Raw genomic sequence first — 22,275 nt, 5'->3', positions numbered from 1 at the left:
TTTTTTTAAAAAAAAATCAGAGAGATACCTAGATGCTTACTAGCATTTGAAGTGACTGTCGTAATGTCACACAGGACTGTTTTTATTAACTCAAGAGACTGCCTAAATAATTTGGGTCCCTGCAGATTCATCTCTGAATCTTTAAAAATCAGGTTAGTATATATAATACCCAGAAGCATATCTTCAAAGGAAAAAAAACAGAAGCACACTATTGTTTGTACTATACAGTCAGTTCTTGGACAAGATAGAAATCCATGCTATGAAAAGTTAGGAAACAGAAGGAAAGCTGGCTTTATTTATTGCAATTTGTATTTAATCTGAGTTGGGGCATAGCCCCCTGAGTCTCATCAGAGAAGCCTAAAATCCTAGCATCAGCAGGTAATTGATTTTAGAAAGAACTGTTCATGAGCTGTCTATGATGAAGACTGGTTGAGGAAGAGATGGTTACAGTGAACAGCTACCAGTGCAGCTTATCTGACCTGTTAACAATACCTAGGACTTGTATCAGGAAAGGGAGGGAAACATCAATTTCTATAGGGCTGAGGTAATTATAACAAGCAGAAACAAGCTAAAGTCAAAAGAACAACAAGAAGAAAAATAGATGGTGTGAAAAGAAACCCACAATTCCAAATTGCTGCTATGGCAGACAGAGAAAAACTGAGCAGGAAAGAGCTCAAAAGCTTGTATCTTGAAAATCTAGAAGAAAAAAGCAAGAGTCCAATGGCACCTATAAGATGAACAAAATTTGTGGTAGGGTATGAGCTTTCACGAGTCACTTCTTCAGCTGTGATTCACGAAAGCTCATACCCTACCACAAATTCTGTTAAGTCGTATAGGTGCTACTGGACTCTTGCTCTTTTCTACTGCGACAGACAGACTAACATGCCTACCCATCTTGACCTATCCCTTGGAAATCTAGTTGGTCTCTAAGATGCTACTGGACCCGAATCTTGCTCTTCTACTACAGACCAACACGGCTACCCACTTGAAACTGCTCCCCTCTGGGCATGCACCACACAAAACTGTGTATTTGAGCAGAGCAGATTTTTGACCCTAGAGGCGAGGTGGTTTCCAAAATCCATCACTGCAATGCACAAGAGACCATGAAATAGTAAGAAACATTTCCTAAAAGATTCCTAGGATGCCATCTCCTTAGAGACCAGGTTGACACACCTTGGAGAAAACAGATCCAAGCAAAGACTTATTGCTTATTATTTATTGGAAGATTTGAATTAATTTAAATTTGCAAGGAGGATGCTAATTCATACAAAGATCTAAGTCAGCAATTACACAGACTAGACTGTAATATAATATTTAATTTCCCACAAGCCTGTATCATTTTAACATCTCTCATCCAATCAGTACTGAATCTAGCTGAAGGAAGCAGTTTCTCACACGGGCACTTTGTTAGTGCTATTTATTCATGTTTCATGAGACAGCAGGGTAAATGATGAACTGCTTTACTTGTTACAAATGCTGCAACTGCAGATCACCAGCAATGCACTCCTAAGCAGAGTTAACCTTCTTCTATTAAAGTCAGAATGGCCTTAGAAAGGTCTAGTTCTGCTTACAACTGCAGTGCAAATCATTCATTCTAGCTTTTTTAAAGGTGCTGAATGCACCAGGAAGAACAGCTGCAATTCTGAGGAAAGAACAAGTTTCTGGCATTCATAGAGGAGAGGGAAAATAAGGTGTAGGGGATTTGCTTAGCAGAAGAAAAAAAAACCCACTGTGGATAAACTCACTGCCTGCCAACCTTTGGGTTCATAATCCTATTCCGAACTGAATACCTGTCTATTACATTTTACATTTTTCTCCCTTGAATGTATCTATTCCTTTAAAGTTATTATCTTGCATGGTTGTCTTGTTCATATGAAAGCTCCAGAGATCGGTACTTTATGAACTTGGGCTTTGGTAAGTATTTTGACAGAAATGGACAACATATAAACAAAGGTCCATCTAGTCTAGCATCTTGTTTCCCATGGATGTGAAAAAATGAAGGCAATAGCCTTTCTCTGCTGCTGTCTCAAAGGAGTAATCAAGTTACATGGAACTTAGTCACCATAATTAATGAGCCACTGATGAACACATCCAACCATGAATTTCTCTAGTTTCCTTTTAAAACTCCAGGTGGCAGCACTGCCATGTTTATCCAACCTGGGTCCAACAGCAGTCCTAAGCCATGAACTTGCTCATTTAGGGGGACTGAAATCCCATCAACAACAAGAGATAACCGATTTTCTGGGCCAGACCTCCCCCCCTCACCACCAGTAGCACCTCCCTTCTGTCTGGATTAAATTTCAACTTAAGTTTCTTTGACCTGGGCCCAATTTCTACTCATTCATTTTAAAATGAACAAGGTTTCATTTATTATCTATTTCAGATAATAGATTTGATCGGCGAAATATTAACTATGTAGTCAGTTATGAACATAAGAATACCAAAGAGCCAGCACACAGCCTAACCTCATTCATGAATGTCACAACTGTTCCAGTCACTGTTGAGGATGCTGCTGCTCAAAGCCATCCAATTCCTCACACCATTTAATATTACTTCAGACCTTTCCATTTACACAAAATCTCATGCTTTCTAGAGAAGTACCTGCTGCGTCATACATGTGAAGCATCTGCTCTGAATTTCTGAAAAGAAATCCCAGTTTGTGCACTGGCATAAACTGGAGAAATGAAGCCAGTGGCAGCCACTGTAGCATCAAGCAAACATATATGTGTCTACAGCTATTAGAATACTGATGGTAGTATCAGCAACTTACACTGCAATCTTTTTCCAAGACTCTAACGGCCAGAGGAGTTAGAAGGATATACCTCTGCTTAGGACTGCACTGTAAGACTCAGAGAAACTTATTCTTTTTCTTCTAAACAGTCCTGTGCTCAGCAGAAAAAAAATGGGACTTCTCTACACTCCTCCTCATCAGACATTCAAAACAGCGACTACTCACAGGGACAGCATATGGTTGTTTATTTTCAATATTTTCTCCAGAGCAACAAGGACTAGAAACTTGTTCTCATACACTGCACATCCCTGATCTAAGATTCTTAAATGACACTAAGAATATACTAGTGAATTAAACAAGCAATCAAGGCTCACTCACGAAGTACTCTAAGGAACCAGCTGGCTGGTATAAGTTTTCCTCATCCGAAGGTGTTTTCTACATGGGAACAGGCTTGCATGGTTTCCCTGTTGCTGGTACGACTGCTGATAGTGCAGCAGCAATGAGGCTTCCACGTGGCAGGTTCTCCTGCAATTTCCCCACCACAGTCTCCCAGCAGCAATCACCTCCCCCCAAGACACCAAGTCTCTTGCAATTTTTTTTTAAAAATCAGCTCTAGAATTATCATTATATTGATGCAACATTATACCATTATGTGTACCAAGTTCTATGGATTCCCAGCTTTCATTTTAAAAAAAATTAAGTCTCTAGATATTTCAGTTGCAGAGATATGTCTTTTCCCTTACATCCCTGCAATAGAAGGAGCTAGAGACTTACTTTTTAAAAAATGAAAGCTGGGAATTCAGAGAACCTGGTACACGTACTGGTACAATGTTACATCAATATAATGATATTCTAAAGACAATTTTTAAAAACGCACCCCCGGAGGTCCCCTCTTGGATACGCACCTTAACATGATGGGTTTGAGTGTGTCAGTGAAACTGAGAGCAACACCATCAGGAGCACAGGCTTGGTCAAGAATTTAAACTCCTGGAAGAGTCCCTCAAGGCGGAATGGTCAAAGCTGAGACACCAGACGAAGATACATCCACCCCTTTCAGGAATCAATGGTCACATCGGCAGAAGAGAACTGATTGTTCCAATGGTGATGGGAGTGGAGGAATTCTTGGAGGCTAGCTACTGGGTAGCAGCAGTAACGGAAGGTGACACTGGCGGCACATCTTTCACTGACAACGCTAGTTAGTACCTAGTTAGTACTGCACAGAATAAGGCAATGGTAAACCACTTCTGCTAATCTCGTACCTTGAAAACCCTATGATAAAACAATCCAAAATGAAAGAAGATATAATGCTGGAAGACACGACCCCCAGGTCAGACGGCACTCAATTGGCTACTGGGGAAGAGCGGAGGACAAGTACAAATAGCGCTATTCTTAATTATGAGACTGCATTAAAGCTGAATGGACATCCAGTTGCTGATGTGAATAGATGCAAAAGGAAAGTCCAAAGCTGTATGACACATATTAGAAACATGGAATGTGAGAAGTATGAAGCCAGGTAAGCTAGAAATCATAAAAACAAGATATAGAACATTTAAATATTGCAATTCAAGGTGTGAGTGAACTAATGTAGACCAACTCAGGACATTTTCAGTAAGAAAACCACAAAGTATTTTACTGTAGAAATAACAAACACAGAAGAAATGGTAGAAAAGAGCAAGAGTCCAGTAGCACCTATAAAACTAATAAAATTTGTGGAAGAGTATGAGTTTTCGTGAGTCACAGCTCACTTCTTCAGAAGCTCATGAAAGCTCATACACTACCACAAATTTTGTTAGTTTTATAGGTGCTACTGGACTCTTGCTCTTTTCTACTGCTACAGGCAGACGAACATGGCTATCCATCCTGATCAAAACAAATGATGCTCTAATAGTGAGGCGTGATATAGCACAAGCAGTCAACAGCTACAACATAAAGTTTGATTGACTGATATCAATGAGACTTCATGGAAAGTATTTTAATATAACTGTTAGGGAATTTCTATGACTCCTATTCTAAAAGACCTATGTATGAGCATTTATTTGAGTTGATCTGTTGCACAGAAGGCAAAAGTTATTATTTGTAAGCAGATTCCTTCTGGTTAAGTAGGGTTAGAAAGCCTTATTGCAAGGACAGTATCTCTCTTGTTTTGACTTTGTACTCAAGAATTTACCTTGGATAAGGAGTCTCTCAAGAAGACACCCAAGATTCCCGTGTGGCACCAGACATGTAACATGTTTATATTACAGAGAGAGTTTACTGTCTTGTCAATCAGACTTGTTTTGTGTCATGTCGTGAAGAATTTGATTCTGAAGAATTGTTTGTATCTAGTTTTGTTTAATGTTATCTCTTTTCTGTAAACACAACTTTGGAAAGTATGTAAGATTCTCTGTTATGGCTGATCTTTATGCATGTGTCGGAACATGGCACTGCATCTGGGTTTTATTGTAAATAAAGCTCATTAATTCTTTATAGATCACTTTTGGTGTCTTAGTTAATTGTGGGTGATGGCTGTGGGGAAATGTAATCTGAATGAAGAGTACCTTTAAAGAAATTTTTCCTTAACAGATGGTGCCGTGACCAGTCTGAGCCTTGACCTGTTCGAGCCAAAGATAAAGCGTTGTTTTGGGATGCTACTTCTTGGGTGAAATGGCTAGGACTTGTGCGCACAAAGTAACTTTGGAGTTTTTCCCAGAAAAACACCTGACTTTTCCACCTAAGGTATGTGTGATAAATGCAGCACTTCTACATTTAGTGACCTATGTGATCTTTAAAGAAAGCAATAGCACTTTTTGTGCCTCGGGATTATGTTTGGGTTTTTTGTTGCAAGCAAAGTATTAATATAGAAGTGTTGAAAAAGAATCATGTCTGTTTAAGAATAATTTGCGGTTATTTGGTTTCTGAGGTTGGTGAAAAGCTAGGAAGCTGATTACAAGGAGAAACATTTGTTTCCTGATTTCAACTTGGCATTGTCCTGGGTGCTTCTGATTTGGAATGAGCTAGCTGTTTGGGGGGTTCAAAAGGCTGATACTGGAGAACGGACCTTTGGACACTTACCGTGAAGGGTCCTTCTCCTCTGAGGACAGGAGGACATCTTGGGTGTTTCCTTTTGCCCAATCAGGGAGGCAGGAAGTTGAATTTTCTTTTTTCTTCCTCTTCCTGTTGGTGCCTGGAACACCCTGCTTTCCAGTTCGGGTGACTCCAAACAGCAGTAAAAGAAGGTTAACAGTCTCAACACACTAAATACTGGGAGACCCTACTAAGAGGGAATAGAAAAAACTGAGAGCTTAGTAAACGGACAATATAACACAGAACATTGAAAAAGTGAGAACTGTGTAACACCAGTGAGGATAAAAGTGAACAGGTTAGCAAGAGCGAGAAACCTAGGGAGGGCAAGATGTCCTCCTGTCCTCAGAGGAGAAGGACCCTTCACGGTAAGTGTCCAAAGGTCCGTTCTCCCTCTGAGGCAGGAGGACATCTTGGGTGCTCCCAAAGCAGTTACTCTCGATAGGGCGGGTCAAGGTTCTCGTCTTGCATCACGTGTTGTAAGACTCTTCTTCCAAAGGCAGCGTCGGAGGAAGAGTAGAGGTTTAACTTGTAATGTCTAACGAATGTAGATATGTTCGACCACGTTGCAGCCCTGCAAATTTCTTCCACTGAAGCGTTGTTGTGTAAGGCCGCATTTGTCGCTGCGCTCCTAATGGAATGAGCTGTGATGCCCTGAGGCAAGTCTCTGTTGCAAGCTTTGTAAGCCTCTGCAATACATGAACGGATGTTCCTGCTAATTGTAGCGTTTGACATCTTCTTTCCTACATTTGGTGGGCATGTGTTGACAAATAAGAAGTCCGACCTCCTGAAGGGTTCGGTCCTGACCAGGTAGACCTTGAGAGCCCTGCGGACATCCAAGGTGTGCCACTCCTTCTCCTTTGGATGTGCCGGTGTGGGACAGAAGGATGGTAAGTTCAGCTCCTGCGACCTATGAAACGAGGAGACAGCCTTTGGTAAGAAAGTGGGATCTGTGCGTAAGACTACCTTGTCCATATGGAACTCGCACAGCCCCGGCTTGATGGAGAGGGCCCCAAGTTCCGAAATTCGTCTCGCTGATGTAATGGCTACTAGGAAAAGAGTCTTTAATTTCAGCCACTTCAAGGGTACCTCTCTCAAAGGCTCAAAGGGAGATTTGGTCAACGCTGACAGAACTACGTGGAGCCTCCACGTAGGGAAACGGTGCACTGTTGGAGGGCTCAGAAGGGTTGCTCCTCGCAGGAAACGCCGAATATGTGGATGTTTGGCCAGTCCAAGCCCGTCAGGGAGGAATAGTATCGAGGACAAGGCTGCGACTTGCTTGCGTAACGTGGCCGGTTTTAAGCCTGCATCCAGTCCGTCTTGGAGAAAAGCTAGGATCACATTTAGGTGTGGTCGGAGATGGTCAATCTTTTTCCTTCTGGCCCAGCGAACAAAAGCTTTCCAGGAAGTATTGTATATCCTTGCCGTTGATTTCTTTCTGGAAGAAAGCATTGTCTTGACTACTTGTGTCGAATACCCTAACCTGGAAAGGTAGTGCCTCTCAATTTCCAGGCGGTCAGACACATCCAGTCCGGGTCTGGGTGAAGGATCGGGCCCTGGTGTAGCATACCCGGGGTGATGGGGAGTTGGAAGTGAGGAAGAACAGCTAGAGATTGCAGGGAGGAAAACCAAGGTCTCCGGGGCCACCATGGGGCGATCACTATTACTTCCGCTGCCGAGTCCGCAATTCTCCTCAGTAACTTTGGAAGAACTGGGAGGGGAGGAAATGCGTACAGCAGACCCTCTGGCCACGGTGAGGTTAAGGCGTCTATCCCTTCTGCTAGAGGGTGAAAGAACCAAGACAAAAATCGAGGAGTCTGCCGGTTCAGGTGGGTCGCGAACAAGTCCATTACCGGAAGGCCGAATCTGTCTGTGATCAGGAGGAACGTTTCCTGGTTGAGTGACCACTCCCCTGGTTGAATGGTCTGACGGCTTAGCCAGTCTGCCTGCAAATTGTCCGTCCCCTTTATGTGTTCCGCCTGAAGAGATGCTAAGTGCGTCTCCGCCCACGTGATGATCCTCATCGTCTCCTTGTGTAGCCTGGAAGACTTGGAGCCGCCCTGCTTGTTCAGGTATGTCTTGGCGGACACATTGTCTGTCCTGATCAAGACATGCTTGCCGTGGATCAATTCGGAGAAGTGGAGTAAGGCCAGGCGGATCGCCCTGACCTCCAGCAGATTGATAGGAAGCTGAGACTCCTCCGCACACCAAGTCCCTTGAGCTGGGCGGTCGTCCAGGGTCGCTCCCCAGCCGGACAGACTGGCGTCCGTGAACAGCTGAATTCTCTGAGGATTGAGGAACGACTTGCCTTGACGGAGATTGGCCGTTACAGTCCACCATCTGAGGGCCTCCTTCACCTGCCATGGAACCTTGTCTAGGCAGTCTGTCTTGGTCATAATACGACGTTGATGCGGGCGCAGAAAATTGAGCAGAGTCCGGGAGTGGAAACGACCCCAATAGATTGCTTCGCATGCTGCCACCAGCGTGCGCATCAATTTTGCAAGTCTCAACAAGGACGTCGACTGCTCCTGGATCACGGACTTGACCAGGTCCTTGGTCTTCAGTATTTTTTCTTGGGGTAATCGGATAAGTCCCCTCCTGGTGTCTAGGATCATGCCCAGATGATGTATCGACTGAGACGGACTCAAGGAACATTTGTTCAGGTTGACCAGAAAACCGTATGATTGTAGGCACTGGATTGTTGTCCAGGTGTCCTGAGTTGCTTGGCTCCTGGAGGTTGCTCTCAATAGAATATCGTCCAGATACGGATGGACGTGGATGCCGGCCTCTCGAAGACGCCCGATGGGATTGATCAAAATCTTGGAAAATACCCTGGGAGCTGTGGCGAGGCCGAAGGGCAGGGCTCTGAATTGGAAGTGGCGACCGGCGACGCAGAATCTCAAGAAACGCCTGTGTGAGGGGTGAATAGGAATGTGTAGATATGCCTCGGTGAGATCTATCGATGTCATGAATTCCCCTTCGCGAAGAGCCTCCGATATGGACCGCAGTGTCTCCATCCGGAAGTGCTTCAGATGAATGAACTGGTTGACGAATTTTAGGTCCAGGATTGCCCTCCAGTCCCCGTTCTTTTTGGGGACTGTAAAGAAGATGGAGTAGACTCCGGATCCTGACTCGAGATGGCTGACTGGCTCTATCGCTTGGATTTCTAAGAGGTGCTGAATGGCCTTGAATGTAATCTGCTTTTTCTTTGGGTCTTTTCGGAGTGGAGATCTGAGGAAACGATCCGGTGGGATGGACTTGAATTCTATTACGTAACCTTGAGAAACAACTTTGATGGCCCACGCGTCCGCGAGGTTCTTCTCCCAAGTCCCTAAGAAATGATGGAGTCTCCCTCCCACCGGAAGATGTTGTGAGTCAGGACTTAGGGGCCTTGGAGTCGAAAACCTGTCGGTCCCCTCTCTGTTGAGACGTCTTGTAGGATCTGGTTCCAAAGGAGGTCTTTCTGTGGTTCGGCTTAGGTGAATTCCAGGAGGATCTCTTATTGTCCCGTCGAAATCTGGGAAGCACTTGGTGAGAACGAAAGGACTGGGAGCTGTAAACGCGCTGATCCGACCTCTTGATCGTCTTAGGGAGGGCCTTCTTCTTGTCGCGCGTCTCCACTAGCACCTTGTCTAGGGACTCGCCGAAGAGCTTGTCCCCCTGGAATGGGTAAGCCATAAGTATAAACTTTGAGTGCAAGTCTGCTGGCCAAGCCCTCAACCACAGAAGTCTCCTGGCAGCCGTCATGGAGGCTATGGCTCTGGAGGAAAAGGACAAGGCGTCCAACGTGGCGTCCGCCGTGAAGGCGTTAGCTTTCATAATTCTGTTGGCCCCCTCCATCAAGCGTTTGCGGTTACCTGGAAGCAGTTGTGTGAGCTTCCTGATCCATACCACTGCTGCCCGGGAGACGATGGATGCAGATGAGGCAGCCCTAATTGCCATTGCCGAGGCTTCGTGTGCCCTTCTAAGGGCAGTCTCTGCTTTCTTATCCAGGTTGTCTCTGACGGCCCCTTGCCCGTCTTCTGTTAGTAGGCCAGAGGACTGAAGAGCAACCACAGGTGCGTCGACCTTGGGGATCTGCAAAAACTCATTGGTAAAAGAAGGTAAGGCATAGAGTTTTTTGACAGAGCTATGATATTGTTTAGAGGCTGCTGGGGTCCTCCATTCTGCCCTTAGCTGCCTTTCAAAATATTCAGGGAAGGGAAAGACCCTTTCGGGGGTGCTATCTCTAGGAAAGAACTCCCTGTTTCCCTTTGGCCTGGATGATCCCTTGTCAGAGTTGGGATCTTCCTCCCCTCCCTTTGAGGATTCTTGTAGATCTAGTGCTGCTAAGGTCTTGGAAAGCAGATATTGATAATCCTCTAATTTAAAAAGTCTGTTGGACTGTTCTGGAATGAGGGCTTCCTCCTCCTCTTCCTCAGAGAGGAATTCCCCTTCAGCCCCGTCCTCGCTGTCTGAGGATGACTCCCCCCCCCAATACAGATCAGACTCCCCAGGGTGAACTCGGGTTGATTTCTGAGCCACCTTGGTGGGCCAGGCGGATGCAGTCCGACGCTGCTTGCTGGGGGGTGGAGGGGGGGAAGAGGCATGATCACTAAGGGCCCTGGAGGGAGGGTGACAGATCTTCCCAACATCCTCCCGAACAGCCTGCCTTAAGAAGGAGCGAATGCTGCCTTGCAGGAACTGCTCCACCTCGCTGGGCACAATACCTTGGTCTTCTTCGTTGACCTCGGCCTCTGGAGCAGTGGAATTCCGTCCGGAAAATTTTTTAGCCGTTTCTCCCGGCGGGAGGTTGGCAAGCACGTCTTTCGGGGCCGCGCGGGAAAAGACTCGAGCTTCGTCGGCTTTTCCCGCTCTTTCTGCGGCATCTCTTTTGGCGCCAATTTCGGACTCTGCAGAATGGCGCGAAGCGGTTCCCGGCTCCAGCGCTGGTCTCCGATGCTTCTTGGAGGATTTACACGGCTCGCCGGCCGGAAAGGTGCCGGGAAACCGTTCCAGCCCGAGGGGCAGGACGGTACCGGGTAGACCAGCTGTCTCGTCGGTCGGGATCGCTGCTGCTGAAGCTTCTTCTTCGGCATCCATAAAGCTCTCCTCTGAATCTCTGGGGTCCATTGTGGATGACTTTCAAGTGAGATCAGAGGGAGCAAGAGACTTGACAGACAGAGGGTAAGATAATAAGGAGAGAGACTGAGAGATATAAGGGAGGAAAGGAAAAGAGTCAGAGAAGGAATATAGATCAAATAAGAGAAGGTAGACAGAGGATCTGTCTAAGCGACTGCTCTCCCTGGAGGCAGGAAAGAACTGGAAAGCAGGGTGTTCCAGGCACCAACAGGAAGAGGAAGAAAAAAGAAAATTCAACTTCCTGCCTCCCTGATTGGGCAAAAGGAAACACCCAAGATGTCCTCCTGCCTCAGAGGGAGAACTAAGTTGTCCTGCCTTATTTTGGCTTTGTCCTGGCATGTGTTCCTTTCTATTTCTGTTTGTGTGGCTTTCTCTTCCCTGTTTGTGTGTGTCTAAGCTCCGCTCTGCTTTTTGTCTTATCTAGCTTCATGTTTTCATTAAGCGTCTATCTTACTTTAAGCAAAAAGCACTTGTTTCCAAGGTCTCCGTTGCATGAATATGCGTTTGCTTCAGAGACAGTGGAACAAGGTTATTTGGGATTTGTTTGAGTAGGAAAAGAAATTAACGCCCTGCACATACAAACATACCGCAGTTTTATTTCTCTTGCTGAGTAGAATGGGCTCTTTTCCTGCCTGCAACCACCTGCACTTAAGCATACAAACATGGATTGTTGCGATGCTTCTTATGGAGGTTAGGACACCATTCACTGGGACCACAATGAGTGGTTCCTCTTTTGGGTTTGTCATCACCCAGCCTCTCGTACAAGGGTCCTTTGGAGCTTTTTAGGCAACCCCAATTTGCTTGAGCAGTCTCCATGGGATGTTATTCCTCACTCAAGCTCTAATGAACCTAGGGGAGGAAACTGAAGCCTTCATTTCATGAAATAACAAGATAGCTAATATCCGATGCCAGACCAGCTGGCTAACTAAATAATGGACTGTTTGCTGGACCTTGCCTGTTGGTGGTATAGGTTTCTGGAGCAAGGGCAACAGAATGTAGAACACTCCTGTACTCTATTTTAAAACCTATGGAGGAGGAGGAAAAATGTGACTGGATATAGGTAACTGTATGATTGGGTTTCTTTCCCTACTTTGGAAACGTGGGAACCTGCTTTTCTCTCTCTTCTGCTCTGACTCAATGCTCTCAGGAAGTTATTGGCTTCACGTACGGATTGTCTCTTTTTATACCTTTTACTAAATTTATATAGCATTGCAACCTTCATAGAGCAACCCAATTGGCATTTTTTTTATGAGAAAGGACTAGGATCACAAAATGAAGCAGGAGAGCAACTCATAGAATTTTGTGAAGGTGCATGAATGAACCACATCACTGTAAGGAAACAGGAAAAAACACACTTCCCAACACCATTGAACTCGGGGCAAAGAACCCATAAAGAAATAACCCTAGCTTTTTAAAAAACCTTCACAGATTCATCAGAGAGCCAGTTTGGTGTAGTAGTTAAGAGCACGGGACTCTAATCTGGAGAACCGGGTTTGATTCCCCACTTAAAGCCAGTTGGGTGACCTTGGGTCAGTCACAGCTTCTAGGAGCTCTCTCAGCTCCACCCACCTCACAGCATGTTTTGTTGTGGGGATAATAATAACATACTTTGTAAACCGCTCTGAGTGGGCATTAAGTTGTCCTGAAGGGTGTTATATAAATCGGATATTATTATATTTATTATTATTATTAAAATCCATTCTAAAATCCACAATGTTTCTTTATTTATGATTTCTCCCTATTTGGGATTAGAAATCAAAATCAATAATCAAGCACTACCACCAACACCAACAGTGTGATTATATACTGCCCTTCTAGACTGATTAGTGCCCACTCGGTGCAGTGAACAAAGTCAGTGTTATTACTATCTCCACAATACAGTTGGGGAGCTGGGGCTGGGAGGAGTGGCTTACCCAAGGCCACTTGCTGAGCTCATGGCAGGAGTGGGAACTGAACCAGCAGAGTCCTGACTCAAGAGTCCACCCATTTAACCACTATGCTACAGCAGTAGCTCTAAATACATTAATATTGATCAACCTGAGTTAAAGTAAGTCCTATGACTCACCTAATATTTTCCAGGGCTGTTGTTACTTGTTCTTGCACAATATCATAAAGTTTTACTTGGTAACCACCAGAAGCAAATACCATGGCCCAGCTGCGTCCAATGAGTCCACTAAAGAGAAAAATATATAAAAAAGAAAAGAATGTTACCATATTCATCCATCTTTTTGGCTAGAATATTTATCCATCTTGTTTCCTGGTACTGTAAGAGAGGGGTGGAAACCCTCAAAATTCATAAGCGAGGGAAGTTTTGAAAGGGCAATGAACAAACGGGCAGACAATTAAAGCTGATTAAAGCAAACAGGCTGGTGCTCAGAAGCTTCTGGAGCATCCAAGACTATTAAGCACAGATTTGTGCTAGGGGACAATGAAGAAAGTCTTTGTGGATACATTATGTTGCACGCCCAATGAACAACTGGTAACACAGCTGGTCAGAAATTTCGTACATACAGTGAGGCTGCAGGTTCTTCTATGCACTTCTCAAACAGGACATGATGTACAACATGACACACACAACAGAACATAAGAGCATATAAGTGTATACCAAGCTTAATTTAAGAGTTTAGAGAGAGCCACGCCACTGGTTTTGTTCAGTCTTGTATTCTTGACTAGCAGTGGTTTTATAGGATCTAATGTATCTTTACCTTGTCCTGCTACCTGAAATCTTTATTAATGGGTGATACTGAGACTGAACCAGGAACACTATACATGCAAAGTAGGTCTTACTTTTGAGCTTGGAGTGTTTTAGTTATTACTGGAATGTTAGTATTTCTAATTTCATATAGATGGACTACAAATAAGTCTGATATGTGTTCTATACTACTGCATCATTGGTATATAGCTTGTTGCAACTATAACAATTAATATATAATATTAATTTTGCTTCTGTGCTCAATTCAAGGTTTAAAAGCCCTATACATTTTGGGACCAGCATACCTAAGGACTGTTCTTCCATATGAACTGACCTGCTCACTTTGCTCATCTCTGAAGATCCTGCTTCAAGTGTCCCCATCCTCTGAAGCTAGACAGGTGGCAACCTGAGAAAGGCCTTCTCAGTCATAGCACCGTAACTCTGAAATTCCCTCCTCAGGAAGATTTGTGTGTTCCCCTCAATTGCTGTCTTCTGCCGGCAAGTGAAGATTTTTGTTCTGTTTGGCATACCTCCAATAACTGCTATAGGCCCTCCTCTCTGTTCTTGATGTTGTGGGTTTTTATTGAATTTTTAAATATTATTTAAATGTTATTGTTACGATCTTTACTTTCTTTGGGGTAGATTTTGCCTTTAATCTTCCCCTTACACCCTCTGGGTAGTTTGAATCCACCAGGAATCTATTATTCCAAAATATTTTATTTAAATTTTCCCTTTGGTAACGTGTTTAAGCGTCAGGCTCCTTCGTGGTTCTATGTGGCCCTGAGGATAGGATTGGGATATAGCAATGACAGCTACACTGGGATATAACAAAACAAAATAAACTTTTATTTAGTCAAGAAGCGTATTGGTTTCATAAATGTAGTTCTCGGTTCTTAAAGTTACTTCCTATAACCTCATTCACGCTGATCTCTTCTAAGGCTTCACACACAGTTAGCCTCTTTCTTCAACTCAATATTTCTCTCACAGAAATGTTTAAAACTCCTCAGGCAGCACACATCTGGCCTCTCTTTCCCTGACTGAGTGTCCTTTCACAAACATGCTCAGTTCAGGTTCCACACAGGTCATATTTCTCTCATAAATACTTCAACATATTCAGGCAGCACACAGCTAGCCTGCTTTCTTCTGACTCCCAACCGTCTCTCTTCACTCTCAGTCTCAAACTGCATTCACTCCGCCCACTCTCAGTCATCAACCAATCATATCCCTCTCTTTCACCCCCACTCTTCACCTATCTCACACCAAGCATTTAAAGATACATGCACACATTTACTTGAAATCATTACAGTTATTTTAAAACAATTTTTTTAAATAAATATTTTAATGTATTAACGTTCACTGCCTTGGGAACCCCATTTGGTAGAAACACAGCATACAAATGTTTTAAATAAACAAAACATTAAATTTAAAAATAATTATGTTCTGAGAACTCGGATTTGATGTTCAAAGAAGATTATGCAAATGACGTTGAAGAGCATCTGCATACAGTTTATCAACTGTGAATTTCTTGCTTAATCCTAAATACCTTAGTTTAGACACAATCTAGGATTGTATAGTGTGCTGAAGGATAGTTATGATGGCAGCAGGGCAACAACCAGAAGTCATGAAGAAATTATGATGGCCATGCCCCCTTTCTTCTCTCTAGTATTTCACTTCTGAAAGCAATATCCCCAGATAAAGATTGAGGTTAACAAAGGGGGGGATTACTTTTATTAATTCTCTTGGGTGGAATAAGGTTATTCAGTAAAGAGGCTTGAAACTATATATAAGTAAAACACACAGTATTTGCTGGGCTCACGAAGTTATAATGTTTCAGTTAATGAGGCAGAAACACAGGAAGCAGTTAACAGCCAAGCTCTGATTCCTGAGGTGAATCTTTGGCCTTTCCTCAGCCTTTGGAATCTCACAATGTAAGTGTGAGCTCCTTCTGGAAATAGCTTAGCCTGCTACCCATGAAAACAAGACTCTGAGACTCTCCTCTTTTAAATGTTCATTGGAATTAGCTTGCTTTATCCCAAAAGCCACGCTTTGAGACATACAGTCTCCTGAGGAATGATTTCTTCCTGCCTACTCCTCTGGAGGCACAAACTCTATCTGTAAACATATTCACTGTTTCAGCCTGTCTACTCTCAAACTGGGCTCTGAGACAGGATCTCTCCAGTTTTTCTCTGAAGGCTCAGACCTTCAGAGCTGACAGTTAACAGAGTTTTCTCTTTCACTTCCAACCTGGCTCCTTCCACCATCCATGGGCCCTGATTGGCATTTACCCAGTTTGTACACACACCAAAGAGGAATACAGGGAATTGGTGATTGACAGAAAGGGGCAGGCCCTTTGCCCATTTAACACAATGCCACATTCTGTTTTTCCCTGCAATCCATCCCTCTCAAAATAATAATATAATAATAATGACATTGGATTTATATACCACCCTTCAGGACAACTTAACATCCACTCAGAGTGGTTTACGAAATGTGTTATTATCCCCACAACAATCTCCCTGTGAGGTGAATGGGGCTGAGAGAGCTCTAAAAGAGCTGTGACTGACCCAAGGTCACCCAGCTGGTTTCCAAGTGGAGGAGTGGGGAATTAAACCCAGTTCTCCAGATTACAGTCCTGCCGTTCTTAACCACTACACCAAACGTGTAGTGCACATTCAAGTTGCGCAATATGTCCCATCTCACACATTGTCATACAAACATCATCACAAGCATCGAGAGAATATGCGCTCAGTGCTCTTTATAAAGAATTTCCGGCCAGTAATCAATAAAGTAATCACCACATTTGAAGTCAGAGAATTATTTCATTTTTCCTCAAATCAGACTAATGATTCTTTAGTCAGTCTCTCTTCCTATAGATGTAATGTAGCTTACTTTTCCAAAGCATTTGTACTATTGCTTCGTGAACCAGGCAGACACTTCAGTAATAGGGACCCATAAACTCATGATCTTCCATCAGAATGAGGCAAGTTAATATGCAAGGGTGGGAGATGAAGTCATATAAATGCACTGTAAATCAGAGCATTAGACCATAAGCAAGGGCTGGCTTGGATAACTGACAGTGCAATTCTAAACAGATTTACCCAAATCTATGCCCACTGATTTCAATAGGCTTATACTGAAGAAATTCTACTCAGGATTGCACTGTTAGTCACTTTAATGATTGATTGCCATGGATGGGAAAGAAGGTAGTTTTGTGTTCTGTTTTAAAGCAAAATGCGGTTGAAGAATTACAACTTGCAACCAAACACCTAAGCTGGGGGATGGGTGGTGTAGGCATGTCAACTTTGTACTCTCATAACTTTGACCTTGTCTCAAAGAACAGCTCGATTGCATGCACTCCAAAGCAGTGCGGTGCTGGTGAGTTTCTCCTAGCCCATGAAGTTTTTGATCTAATTTGAGCTTCTGGATCAATCTTTTTTGCCCTGACTTGATAAACTGTAATGTATGAGGTGCCAACCCCCTCCCCCTGCTTCTTTAACTGATTCAACAGCTTGTATATAATCTCTGTCACTGTGTAATGATTTTTCCTTTTCCTCTTGCAAATTATTACTGAATGCCCTTGCATGTGTTAGACACTTTTATTTTATCGTTTCTTGCACATGGTTTATACCATATATATTTCAGACAAAAATATTTTAATATTGAATTTACGTTCAGTTTAAAAAAGGAAGATTAACTCATCCATGCTTAGGAGAGTATCTACAGAAGAAGACATGCTAGACAGCCTATTAGAGATAAAAAAACAGAAACAAAGGATATTAGTACAGTGTGGCAAGACCGCATTAATATTTACTGTCTAGATTTAGTGCAGAGTGGCTCTTCCCTCAGCAAAAAAAAAAAGGCACTCCATTTCAGAACAAGACTTGGTATTAAATCAGAAATATAGCCAGATCTTATACTTATGGCATAGTACAACTGTGACTATGATTTTCGGCTTTAAGATACAAAACCAAAGATCAAATCCACAGATCAGGTATTAAGGTCCTGGGGCAACCTGGATAGCTCTCAATCTGCCTGCTGTTGCCAAAGTGCAGCACAATTCAGCTCCTGGCAAGAGAGCGATACAAATAAAAGATGCAGATACTGAGCGAAATGCAAATTTTTAAAAACTGAACTACACTTATGCATAACAAGCCACGAGCCACATAACAGAGACAGCTGAAAGGCATTCTGGTTTTGTATAAATCTAATGTTTGGTCACATGTGAAGTAAGTGGAGCTCTTGTGTAAATACAGGCTTAGGAGAAAAGCTCATGCCAAATATGGCTGAGGATAGGAAAGCAAGCATTTGGTTCAAATACTAATTAGTTTCACTTTCACTGTCATTATGAAGGTTATTGAAGGGCACATTTGTTATCTCTTATGAAAGAACCTGATGATCAGGCATCAGAACACTCCTCCATTATTCTGCTTTGTAGCTAGAGAGTCTGTGCAAATACCTGTGCTGAGATTAAATGCAAGATGTATTGTAAGTGAAACAGTATCCCCGCAAATTTTTAATTCTTCTTGGTTTACAGTGGAGAATTTAAGTACATATACAATATATTAAGTACATTTCATTCAGCAGACTATCAAATGAAGCAAATCAATAATGCAATGCATCATGTTTTTAAAAGCTGCATATATTTGTATGTTCTTGGTTTGAAACAGAATGTATTGAAAAGGCAAACACGACTACATAAGATATAGATGTGGGCACATTCCTGCCAAAATCAAATTTAAGTTCCATTATTATCGATGGAAATGTTAAGCACATTTCTTGTATTTCTTTGACAAAAACCTAAATTCCTATACAATCACAAGTTCATTTGTGGCAAATCTAAAGCTTAAAAAAAAACTTTGAAGAAACATAATTCACTGAATTTTACAAAATCTCATTTCCGTGGTCACCTGAAGGAGATTTACTTCATCATAGAAAAGAAGTTATTTACAAGCCTGAGTTCAAACTTTGACAAGTTGCAATTAAACAAACAGTCTAAGGCAAGATCCAAAGGAGTACTTTAAGCATGCTAAGGCCTTGTCGCTTGTTCAGTGGAACATCTGACTTCTTCCTTCGAACGGGCAGATTTCTACGCTGAAATACAAACTGCTTATTCAACTCTCATCAGTTTCAAAACATGTTTGCCCTACAGAATGAGGAACTTATGTTTGAGTAACATAATTCCAGATTATTCTGGGATGCATAGAAGCTATTGTCCAGTTCTTTGGATTCAAGCATTGGCTTAAATTTCCACCATGTGTTTAATCGAAATGATCATGTAAGGGAAACATTTCTTTCTTTTTATAATTGAAATGTGATGCAATTAGCCTTGCCAGGCACCAATAGTTCTCAGTATATTCCAATGTACAGATTGCCTAAAGTGAAGTAAAGCCATGTGACCAACATCACATGCAGGAGCCATGATAAAGAAAGCCAAACGGTGTGCAAGGCTGTCAGGAAAACAGAAGGCAGCTACTGAGATACTAGATAAAGGTAAAGGTAGTCCCCTGTGCAAGCACTGAGTCATTACTGACCCATAGGGGGATGTCACATCATGACGTTTTCTTGGCAGACTTTTTATGGGGCGGTTTGCCATTGTCTTTCCCAGTCATCTACAGTTTACCCCCAGGAAACTGGGTACTCATTTTACTGACCTCGGAAGGATGGAAGGCTGAGTCAAGCTTGAGCCGGCTACCTGAACCTGGCTTCTGCCAGGATCGAACTCAGGTCATAAGCAGAGCTTCAACTGCAGTACTGCAGTTTACCACTCTGCACCACGAGGTTCCTTACTGAGATACTAGGAGCAAAAATTTAGAAGTGCGCTACACATGTAGCTAAGTAAACTGGAAAATCTATAGTAATGAAATGTGGATCCTAAAAGCAAAAAGACTGTTATGTTAAAGCAGTCTAATATAGCAATCCTGTGCAGTCTACTAAATCCATTAAGATCATCAGGTAAAGGTAAAGGTAGTCCCCTGTGCAAGCACCTAGTCATTACTGACCCATGGGGGGATGTTGCACCATGACGTTTTCTTGGAAGACTTTTTACGGGGTGGTTTGCCATTGCCTTCCCCAGTCATCTACACTTTACCCCCATGAAACTGGGTACTCATTTTACCGACCTCGGAAGGATGGAAGGCTGAGTCAACCTTGAGCCGGCTACCTGAACCTGGCTTCTGCTGGGATCGAACTCAGGTCGTGAGCAGAGCTTGGACTGCAGTACTGTGGCTTACCACTCTGTGCCACGGGGCTCTATCATCACACTACTGTGCAAAATGCCCAAATAGATAGAATTGCAACACCAACCATCATGAACCATGTAAGTGCAAAACAGACAAATAATTTGACTCTGTAGTCTGTTAAATACAGTTTATAATTCAGTTCAATAGCCACAGAAAGTTCTTATGCTATATGGAGGTTTAGAAAAGGCTTTGTTGGCATTTTGTATTATAGTTTCCTTCAGAAGAACAAACAGGAAGTTTTACCACCATAAGCTTATCAGAAGTTGAAGCATTTCATATAAGTTCTTTAGTTGAAAGGTATTAATCAATTCTACTTTGGCATTTTGTCTTATTTTTGTAAAAAGCACAATTCTGCTTAACACAGTTGTTTTATTATCATTCTCTTAACAGTTTAACAATATACTACAAATTATCAATTGAACAGAGGCCATTCTAGATTCTAATAATAGCACACAGACCACCATTCCTTACTGTTTTATTCTTACACACATTTAATATTCAGAATATCATTTTCATCAGCTTAAGATTCAAAAGATGCCTCTTCCAGTAGTCTGCAGCCCCATATTTCTAATCACAACCCCACAGTGCTGCCATACCACTGGCACAGGAAGAACTGGCCTTTGCTCTGTGCTAACTGAAATGTTCCTATTTATGCTGCATTAACTCTTTTGCCAGTTGGCCCGTCCATTTAGGCAAGGCAAGAATGTGCCCTCTGCATACCTTTGGTGAACGATGCGTAACTGAGGGCATCCTCTAGTTCTTATTCTGGCCAAAGTCACGTGACACTCAATGCACATGCTCCAAACACAGGTCACACCTTTAAGCAGTACAATATTGGTAGCCATTGTGGAGAAAGAGCTTGTGCCTATCTGTTTGAAGAATTAGGTTGACTCACGGAGAGAGATAAATAACCAACAATATAAAGATAACAGGAGAGCAATTTAGGCCCTTCTACAAAAGATACATTTCTAAACACTTTTACCCCAGTGCAGTGGGATATACTGAAGCATTGACTTCAGAAACAATGGATTGCTTACTTTCTAAAAAATGAGTAGCTGTAGTTGTTCACTACACATCTACATATTTAAGACCGACACATACATTCAAGCAGATCTCAATTTTATATATCAGATAACAATATGAAGACATTCTTGTTTCCAACAAGTTGCTACAAAGAATGACATTTAACTTGTTTGTAACTGCCTAAAGAAACTACAGGAATATGCAACCTTAGTTTTAAAACAACGAAAACGTTAGGTGTAGCTGGTTGTTTTCTCCCCTGCACCATCACTTTATTAGAAAGTCTAATTTTTTTGTTGTTTGTTCCACTGTGGTCTGGGGTGAGTTAATTTATACACAGAGAAGTCGTTCTTTTAACACCAGCAGCATCAAGTGCTAATGTAGTGTTGTGCCAATAGTTTTTATTAGCCCATAGACATCAATAGACATATACTGGAGTTAGGGCAGAATCCATCCCTACCAAATTCACCACCAGCAGAGCTCCTTGCCATATTACTTCCTATTGCTATATTACTTCTTGCTACATTACTTCTTAATCTCCTCTTTCCAGGCACTGGACGCAAGAGTTACTCTAATGTGCTAAGGGATTTACCTGCCAACAATCACAACCCGTCCCTCTCGTATAGCAGTCATCTTGCTAGACTAGGCAAGTGCAACACCAACAGCACAGGAACAAGAACCTTCTGGGCAAGTTAGGCCACCTCCTCCTTAACAGCAACGCTTTCTCCCCACCTCCAACCTCAGGGGATGTCACAACCACTCCCATTGGCTCCTAGCAAAAGGATTTCTATTGGCTCTCCGCGTGCCCTCAGCGACTTGCTCCAGCGTGCGTCTCCGAGCCTGGGTTACGCGATCTTTATAAAAAAAAAAAAAAAACAGAAACGGGCGGGCGCGACAAACTGTTTTTAATCGTTCTTCAGTAGAAGTGTGAAAAAGAAATGAATTTCCTTCTTCCTGTTTCATTGTGAAGAGATCGTGGGAGGAGGAGGGAAAGATGCCTACACTGGGGGGGGGGGAAGAGATCCTAGAAACGTTTTTATGGGGGCATCAAGCCCCTGATGTATTATTTCTATCCACAACTCGCCCGCCCCCAACTCTCCTCCCTCCACACCATTCCCTTTGTTCATATGCCTTCCACTGTTGTAGAGGTCCAAAACCTTTAATGTCTGCCAGATTGTCCTTCTTCTACTCTTTCCACTGCACTGCGGTCTGATGCGGGGGCGAGTGTCAGGATGTTATATTTTCTCCAGGATCAGAAATAAAACGCTTTTGCTGTTGTCCTCAGCAGTGTCCCTGGGACCTTCCTTTTTTTGGAATGAAAATTTTGGAAGGAAGTTTCCCAGTTGTCTGTAATAACTAAACATTTTTGCAAACTCTCCACCCCCAGCCTGTCTGGTCTTGGAGAATAAATT

At 42.8% G+C, this 22,275-nt stretch overlaps 1 protein-coding gene across 1 annotated transcript in view; it reads right to left on the bottom strand.

Annotated features, from left to right (window-relative positions):
- Positions 1-21,549, bottom strand: part of CRYL1 (crystallin lambda 1) — a 75,085-nt gene extending 53,536 nt beyond the window's left edge. Inside the window, exons 1-2 of the mRNA XM_054973568.1 lie at positions 21,456-21,549; positions 12,978-13,085 (exon numbers count right to left, since the gene is read on the bottom strand). Coding sequence (XP_054829543.1) covers positions 12,978-13,085; positions 21,456-21,496 — 149 coding nt within the window. The 5' untranslated portion in view covers positions 21,497-21,549. The remainder of the gene's footprint in view (positions 1-12,977; positions 13,086-21,455) is intronic.
- Positions 21,550-22,275: the final 726 nt, after the last annotated feature.

Source organism: Eublepharis macularius, chromosome 3, assembly GCF_028583425.1.
Source record: "Eublepharis macularius isolate TG4126 chromosome 3, MPM_Emac_v1.0, whole genome shotgun sequence".
Classification (NCBI taxonomy): Eukaryota; Metazoa; Chordata; class Lepidosauria; order Squamata; family Eublepharidae; genus Eublepharis; species Eublepharis macularius.
Note: the sequence above shows the minus strand (reverse complement) of the source record. Positions and strands in the feature narration are given on the sequence as shown.